We start from the raw sequence: 8,762 nt of genomic DNA, 5'->3' as shown, positions 1-8,762 counted from the left end.
CCATTTTATCCTTCAGGCCTTGGCTCAAAGGTCACTCCTTCCTTTTCTACCCATGTACTCTCAATTCCAGTGCTCTGGTTTACCTTCTCTGTAGCAATTATCACTATCTAAGGCTATCTTTTTTATTCCTTACCTTCTGCAGAAGCCTCAGCTCCATGGGAGTGTGAGAGGCTGAGGTGAATGGGAGGTGGGAGTGAAGTGAGTGGGAGTGAGGGGTTGTCTGTCTTGTTTAAAGCTAAATTTCTATCTCCTATAATGGTGGCTGCCTTATAGTTGCCCAATAAATACATATTCAGTGAAAGAATGAAAGTAGGAAGGTGTATCAGAGATCCTTCGGCTGGGTCCCCTCATTTTTTCAGATGGGGAAACTGAGGAGGCAAGAACCTGTTTGGAGTCCTACTGCCTGAGTCCCAGGGCTCTGTCCATGGCGGGGCATCTGGGGGGAAGGGGAGGGCTCCTGGCACGTGCCGAGCCCTCATGGACGCTGGGCCTCTGGCCCCTGAATCCCTCTGGGCGTCTCGGATCCTCTGAGCCCCTTTGCAGACAATGCAAGGCAGCGGCAGACAGACGAGTCCGGCAGCAGCTGCGCAGGCGGCGAGTACATGTGAGAAGTTTGCGAAAGGAGACCAGAGAAAAGGAGAGGAAGGCAAGTCAGGCGGCTGTGAACACCTGGCCAGGCAGCCCCACCAGCTGCCTCGCCTCGCGATGGCATCTTGAGTTCGGCCCTCCTATCGGGGCCATCTCCCATTCCACCCTCCCTGCCCCTTTTCCAACTCTCCAATGTGGGGCTTGGGAATGAAGGTGGGTGCGGGTAGCTGCTGGCTTCTCCAAGTGCAACCTGTGCCCGGAAGCATGCCTGGAGCCTGGCCAGCCTCCGGAAGCAAAAAGAGAAGTAAAACCTGCTCACTCTACTCCCTCAGTCTCTGGGCTTGGGAGATGGGATAACTAGTGCCAGTCCAGGATATCAGTTAGGACTAACTAACTAACAAACCTGAGCTCCAGAGTCGGATAAACCAAGGCTCCCATCCCCATGCAACTACTGCCTAATTGTGTGGCTTTGGTCAGCTTACTCAGTCTTTCTATGCCTCCTTTTTCTCATCTGTAAAATGGGGATAATAGTATCAACCTCACAGGCTCGATTTTGGAGACTCAGTGTACAACACTTCTAAAGCATCTAGCTCAGAGTCTTGTACATAGGAGCCACTCCATAAATGGCCCTTGTTGTCACCATCACCATCGGCACCCCCCTGGCCAGAGTTCATTAATTCAACATGAATGACCTCAAGCTCTTAATGTTGCCTGGCCTGTAGATGTAGGCACTGGAAACACAGACGGTTCTTCAAGGAGCAGAGACCATAAAACATCACATTCTTACTAAGAGATAATAAGGGAAGATGCAAAAGACATCAGAAGCTCAAAGAAGGAAAAGTCTCTTTGAGTCTTCATGAAACTTACATAATAAGGGCAGGATTTTAAAATAATAATAATAATAATAATAATAATGCAGGTGACAAGGGTCTAGACTAAGTTTTTCAAGTTGAGAGTCCCAGATCCTCTGCATCCAAAATCATGGATGTCTATTAAAAAGCACGTTAGTTTTTGAGGTCAGCATCTCTGGGTGTGGGCCTGTGGTGTTGCATTTTAAGAGGTTGCAGATGGTTTCTACTTATACTAAAATTGAGAGCCACTGGCCCACAGGAAAATGCATCTGCCCCCAGGCCCCTACCCGCTTTGCATCTCTACAAGGCTAGTCCTTCTGGAGGATATGGTGCTTTGTGCCCTGACTTAGCCTTACATGTGGCAAATCTATGTCTCTACTAGACTCTGAGCTTCTGAAGCAGTGTCTTCTATATCTGCAAGGCCTTCCACAAGACTCTGCTGTTAGTAGGTAGTTGGAAATGCTTATCGAATGGGGAAAATTCTCCCTTCGATGCCACTTGCATAAATGCCCACATAGTCCTTACATGGACCTTCACACATTTTGTTTGGTCCATAAATGATATGAGTGTGTGTGTGTGTGTGTGTGTGTGTGTGTGTGTGTGTGTGTGTGATTGTAATTTAATGCCATGGTGGTGGTAGGGGGTGGGTAAGTGCTCTCTAGTTTACCACAGTTTCAATCTTTCCTTTTATCCACCCAGATAAAGTTACTCATTTATTTTACTAGTTTTGTACCTTATGGAATTTCAGTTTACAAATTCTGGAAAGTGTAGAGGCTGTTACGAATTGCTGTCTAAGGCTGCCCTTCCAATTGCTTTCTCTACGGTCTTGTCCCTCTTTTCTTCTCCAGTCTCCAGTCTGTTATCTCCAAGGCCTTCTCAAAAAAGACTGGTCCTTAAGGATCGGTGTGGTCTCACCGCTGGCTGCCTGGAACAGCCAGTAGACCTTCTTAGAGGGGAAGATGGGAAAAACCCTAAAACACACAGGACCAGACACAGGTGTGTTTCTTGATTTGTGAGCCTAATGCCTGGGGATGCTGGACTAGGGGCCGGTAAGGTGAAGGTCAACTTTGGAGGCATGCGAGGACCAGTTGGTTTTGCTCTGTTTCTGACTCATGTCTGACCTCTATGCTGGCCAGTATCTCCCAGACCCCTGAGAGGACAGAGCAGAGAAAGAGAATGGATATGAATCCTTTCTCTCCCAGTTTCTAGGGGTTCAGCTTCACAGGCAACTAGGGTATTATGGAGTGAGTATGGGTCTCAGGGCATCATGGGGCCAGGCAAGATACAGACCATGTATCTCTCGGTTTCATTCTCCCTTTCTCTTTGGGCTTCCAGCACTGGAAGAAAACAAAGACTGAGTGGTCTTAAATCCTAATGAGTGATAAAATAATGCTGCATTCAGCTCTGGAGAGTTGAGTGTCCCTGGAGATTAAGTTCCTGACATGCTGAAAATATGTTTCATTCAAATTAACCAGAATAATAGTCTTTTGTTAAAGCTGGAAGTCTTTGTAAAGCTTAACAATCATCTTATCCAGCCTACTCCTTGTAGGTAAACTGAGGTCCAGTCAGGGTCACCCATAATATGTCAGAATGCAGCCCCAAATCCAGCCCTCCTGCAGCCCATGGTTCTGATGTGTATTCTGCACTTCCAGAATCCCGCCACCCTTGTGCTCTGTGTCTTGTTCATGAGTCTACCTCCCTTCTACTGCTTGGCAAGTTTAGAGTTAACTTTCTGAAGTGAATATTAGACCGGTGACTCCTTGAGTGCCAGGATGGAATCTGATTCACATCTGTGTCCCAGCCTTGGGCCTGGGGTCTGGCATAATGCAGGTGTTGGGTGAATGGAGAGCAAAGATCCACAGTATGCACCTGCAGACAAACAGGGCTCCAGGGGGATGACTCGGGCCACCCCCCCCCCCCATATGCTTTCTCTTTAAGTTGAGGAGGAAGAGAGGAACAGGTATTCAATGATATCAATGCGCCAGGCACAGTGCCATGCGCTTATCCCAGTGCATTCCTCACAACAATCAATGGGAAAGAAAGGATCATCCCCATTTTACAGATGGGGACACCGCACTACAGAGAAGTTGAGAATATCTCGTGGTCTCGGCCAGAAAGAGGCAGAGGCGCATTTTGAATCTGAGGTCAGGGCCTGAGCCCTATGGCACCAGTTTGTGAGGCAGTTGACTGAGCACCGATTTCGTGGCTCAATGCTTTTCTTTTTACCCTAACTCTGAACATCTTCACCAGAACCCAAGGAGGCAGACGACAGTGCAATTCCCATTTAAGAGTCGCCGAAACCGAGGCTCAGAGGGCTTTAGCCAAAGGGCTGCGCTTGGCTCTAGGCACCCGGGCTGAGTCTTTTTCCCACCATCGCAGGGCGGGAACCAGTGGAGGGGGCTGGCTCGTATGGGGAGAAAAGCGACTGGAGGGCGCCGAGGGGAAGAGGGAGCCCGGATCTGTCAGGGCCTCCTCTTGGGCTAAGGGGTGGTTCCCTCCACCACCCCACCCCACCTCTCTCAGATTCTGGGAAAGCCGGCACGCACGTACCCTGCATAATAGCAGGCCGGGTGAGGTCTCTAAGCCCCGAAGATCGCTCTCCCAGCGGACGCAGTGGCGTTGGCGAGGGGTTACAGCTGCACGCGGGGAGGTTCTCTCCGAACCCGAGTGCAGCGTAGCCGCGGTCCAGGATTCCCCATCCATTATTCACGATGTTTACTAGTGCGGGGGAAAGGAGAGGAAAGAAGAGGGAAGTAGAGAGAAAAAGAGGCTAGGGGAGGTGGAGGCGGGCAGTATTAACTTCGAGAGCCCTCAAGTTTCGAAACTTCGGGAAGGAAGACCAAGAGGCTAAGGCGTCTGGCACGCAGTAGGCCGTCAGTAAATATTTGTAAGATGGATGGATAACCGGGTGAGTGAGTGAGTGAGTGGGCTAATCATTAACCGCTCTGACCCTTGATTTCCTCATCTGTAAAACGGGATGACATCACCTACTCCATACGCTGGGTATGAGAATCCCATGGGCAAACTCTAAATTGTCTAGCGCATATTAGGAACTCTCAGACGGAACTGTTGTCACGAGGAATGGGCTTGCAAGCTTTGGCTGCCCAGCAAAAGTGCACGGAAGGACTCCCAGGCCTGGAGGGCCATCCTAAACTGTCGCTATTCAAAAAATACTCCATAAGGGCTGGAGAAAGAGAGAGTGGGCCAAGTTGCCTCCCTCAAATGAAAGCAAGAAAGGCAAGCGTGGGGAGGAAGCCACTCCTGGACAGAGAAGGCAGTTACTGCTCCTACCTCTACCTCGGAGCGCGGTTGGGGAGGGGGGGCAGGGGTCACCTGGGGCTCGTTCTGGCAACCCCTTACCCGCCCCCGGGCCCGTCTGGGCGCTTGGAGGCGCCTCCTCGCTGCGCCACGGTACCGGACTCTGGTGGACCGCTTGGGCGTGAGGCCAGGAGCGCCCTGGAAATGGGCAGTTTGGCGGCAGCCGGGCCGACGGAGTGTGTGTGTGTGTGTGTGTGTGTGTGTGTGTGTGTGTGGTGGGGAGGGGAAGTTGGAGTAGGGTCAACTTCCTGCCCCAGCTCAGCCCAGGGCTGTCCTTTTATCCTGGCAGTTCGAGCTGGGACAGGACCGAGAGGATTGGGACTTTTGGGGTGGCATGGGGGGAGGGAAGTCCACGAAGAAGAAAGAATCCGAAAGGTCGGGCGGGTTGGAGCCAGGCGGGGCGGGGCGGACTGGGAGAGGCCAGGCCTGGCCCGGGTATAAAGGCTGTGGAGGGGGTGGCCGCCGCGGGCGTAGAAAGGCGCGCCGCTGGCTGCTGTCTCGCCTCACCTCCCGGGCCGCCCCTGCGAGTCCCGGGCGCGTGAGCACGCCTGCGCGCGCCCGGGCCCTTCCTGGCAGGCTGCTTGTAAGATGAGTGAAGAAGCAGGTGGGGGAGAGGGGAGGCAGCGAGCGAGAGGGCGAGGGGAGCGCGGGCGCTGAGCAGCACTCACTTGGAGCGCGGCAAGCGAGCTAGACAAGGCTGATTCCATGTCCCCCGCTGCCACCCTGCCAGGAGCGCGAAGATGATGGCCATGAACTCCAAGCAGCCTTTCGGCATGCACCCGGTGCTGCAAGAACCCAAATTCTCCAGCCTGCACTCCGGCTCCGAGGCCATGCGCCGAGTCTGTCTCCCAGCCCCGCAGGTACGTAGTGGAGCATAATTACCGCTCTAAGGCACATTTTTTGACAGGCACTAGCTTCATGTTTTTTTCATGTCGCCCAGAACAATCGCCGCTGTCTGAACCCCTCTCCTTGTCTCCCCCGCTTTCTCTCCCGGCGCTCTCTCTGTCTCATTCATGTCTCTGATCCACACGTCTGTTCCAGCAGAGCTGCTGCCTCCGTATTAATTTTTATGACCTGGGCTTTGAGGAGAGGCATCTCGGTTGCTTGAAAATGTGTTTTAATCCTGTGTTGACAGTATTCCCTACTGACCGTGCTGTGCGCCTTCTCGCTTGCAGCTGCAGGGTAATATATTTGGAAGCTTTGATGAGAGCCTGCTGGCACGCGCCGAAGCTCTGGCGGCGGTGGATATCGTCTCCCACGGCAAGAACCATCCGTTCAAGCCCGACGCCACCTACCATACCATGAGCAGCGTGCCCTGCACGTCCACTTCGTCCACCGTGCCCATCTCCCACCCAGCCGCGCTCACCTCTCACCCGCACCACGCCGTGCACCAGGGCCTCGAAGGCGACCTGCTGGAGCACATCTCTCCCACTTTGAGTGTGAGCGGCCTGGGCGCTCCGGAACACTCGGTGATGCCCGCACAGATCCATCCACACCACCTGGGCGCCATGGGCCACCTGCACCAGGCCATGGGCATGAGTCACCCGCACACCGTGGCGCCTCACAGCGCCATGCCCGCATGCCTCAGCGACGTGGAGTCAGACCCGCGCGAGCTGGAAGCCTTCGCCGAGCGCTTCAAGCAGCGTCGCATCAAGCTGGGGGTGACCCAGGCGGACGTGGGCGCGGCTCTGGCTAATCTCAAGATCCCCGGCGTGGGCTCGCTGAGCCAAAGCACCATCTGCAGGTTCGAGTCTCTCACTCTCTCGCACAACAACATGATCGCGCTCAAGCCGGTGCTTCAGGCCTGGCTGGAGGAGGCCGAGGCCGCCTACCGAGAGAAGAACAGCAAGCCAGAGCTCTTCAATGGCAGTGAACGGAAGCGCAAACGCACGTCCATCGCGGCGCCGGAGAAGCGTTCACTCGAGGCCTATTTCGCTATTCAGCCACGTCCTTCATCTGAGAAGATTGCGGCCATCGCTGAGAAACTGGACCTTAAAAAGAACGTGGTGAGAGTCTGGTTCTGCAACCAGAGACAGAAACAGAAACGAATGAAATATTCGGCTGTCCACTGACTGCGGCAGGGCGCAGCGTCGGAAGCTGGGAGAGCCTAGTGCTCATCCCTCCGGGGTTGGGGGGATGGTTATTGGGAACTCCAAGGCGTTTCCTAGGCAGGTTAGGCTCTCTCCTCCGAAGCCACAGACTTTCTCCCTTTGTCTCGCCTGGTTGCCGCCGGCCTTCTCTTTCTCTTTCCTTTCTATTCCCACCAAAAAAAGTTTTGGCGCTGGGAAAATATTCCAGAAGGGCGGGCCTGAGGGTACTTGTGCTGTCCGTGGTGCTGAAATTTGCCCTCGCGCACGAGGCCGCACGACCTCAGAGCAGGAGCACCAAAACAGAGGACAGTGAATTGGCCCAACCGCCGGAAGCTAGGGTGAAAACGCCACTTTGCTAAGCGCAATTAGGCAAGGGGTGAAGGGATAAAAAGGAAGTGATCCATAATAACACAAAGTCTAGGATATCTAAGGGGGGCACAAACATGCACTGGAGATTTATTAGAGTATATAAAGTACATGTATGTTTCCAAAGGATAGCCTTATACTCCCTTCCTTGCCTAAATTCTATTCATCTTATCCTTTGGTTTGCCGTAAATTCTCATAAGGTAGCATGAAGATTAGGTTCAGGGCAAGTATGCAGGGAGTTGCGGGCTCCAAGTTGCTATTTTTCGTGGTGAGTAGGACTCCAAAAGAGGTGGGTCCAGTCTGGCGACTGAAAATTCTGGGATCGCTTGGTTGTTTGTAAGCAGCTGCCAGCTCCAGCTCTGGCCATCTTTCACTACCTACTGGTGTTGAGGGGTAATTATTGCTTACTGGAGAGCGGGAGTTGGTAGTGTTCATGCCGGCTGAGGACTCTCTGACCCCAGCTAGCTGTCCTTGCCAGATTGCCAGCTCAGCGTGGAGTCAGCTGCTGGAAAGTGATTGTAACTTCTCTGCATTATATGCAAGTCCTTTCAACACGTCTAACCTCGTTGCGCTTTTTTTTTTATTACTGTTGTTGTTAACATCGTTAATTCCTATTATTTATTTAACTATGCTTCTTTCCATTCCCTTTATGTGGGTATCTTTCGGTGGAAGTTCACTTATAGTTTTGTGAGGGAAGAGAAGTGGGACCAGCGGCCTGAACCCTTCTCACCCTAGCCCCTCTGGCCCAAATTTTATTTTTTTCGTTGCTTCATGTAGTTTGTGTGTTGCTGTGTGACCTTTGGTTTCTTTCTCTGAATAGATGCAAATAAAATATTAAGTTTTCTTCTCTCTTTACCCCTTGAATTAACTTCTAAAATAAATGCTTTATTTTTCAACCCGAATCAAAGTGGTTTTATTTTTTCTCAGAGGCTAAGGGGTACTAGCTTTGGAAAGGCTGTAAAAGGGAGAACCCCAAAGGACCGGGCTGTCAGTTTCTGCTGACCAGCCCCCAGCCATCCCCTCTCCCCACTCCTCTTCCATGGCAGACTCACTTGGATCTCTTCGTGGGAGACCCTGAGGCTTGTGTCTGAACTTGAGGTTTCAAGGTACTTCCTTCCATGCTTCCCTGCCTGCAAATCTATGAGACTCTGCTCAACTTGACTTAGCTAGTAAACTTTGAAGCCAGACTAATGGGGATTCGAGCCTCCAATGCCTCCACTCACTGGCAGAACCATCCTGAGGCTAATTTCTTAATTTCTCTAAGCCTTCTCCAACAAGATTGCTTGTCTGCAGAATGAAGAGACCAATGCTTATTTCACAAGGTTATTGTCAGAACTAGGTAAGATTGTTCATTTAAGACTTCTACTAGTGCTTAGGCTTAGTAGGCAACAAATTATTTTAAAAGATTCAAAGGGCTTGAGAGGAGGTGAGATAATAGAGGCAAAGAGGGAGAAAAGTGTTCGCTGTGACATTCTAGTGGGGACCCCTCGGAATTCCAAATTCATCTGAAATTCTCATCCAGGTTGTTACTCACTCTGTGGTCCACCTC

The 8,762-nt window shown here is 51.9% G+C and overlaps 1 protein-coding gene across 1 annotated transcript; it reads left to right on the top strand.

Moving 5' to 3' along the window:
• Positions 1-5,223: 5,223 nt before the first annotated feature.
• POU4F3 (POU class 4 homeobox 3) lies at positions 5,224-8,115 on the top strand. The gene is made up of 2 exons (XM_023226964.2): positions 5,224-5,617; positions 5,933-8,115. Exons 1-2 carry the CDS (start codon positions 5,498-5,500, stop codon positions 6,827-6,829), a joined length of 1,017 nt encoding a protein of 338 aa, XP_023082732.1. The 5' UTR covers positions 5,224-5,497; the 3' UTR covers positions 6,830-8,115.
• The last annotated feature ends 647 nt before the right edge of the window (positions 8,116-8,762 follow it).

The sequence above is a fragment of the Piliocolobus tephrosceles genome, chromosome 4 (assembly GCF_002776525.5).
Source record: "Piliocolobus tephrosceles isolate RC106 chromosome 4, ASM277652v3, whole genome shotgun sequence".
Lineage (NCBI taxonomy): Eukaryota > Metazoa > Chordata > Mammalia > Primates > Cercopithecidae > Piliocolobus > Piliocolobus tephrosceles.
Note: the sequence above shows the minus strand (reverse complement) of the source record. Positions and strands in the feature narration are given on the sequence as shown.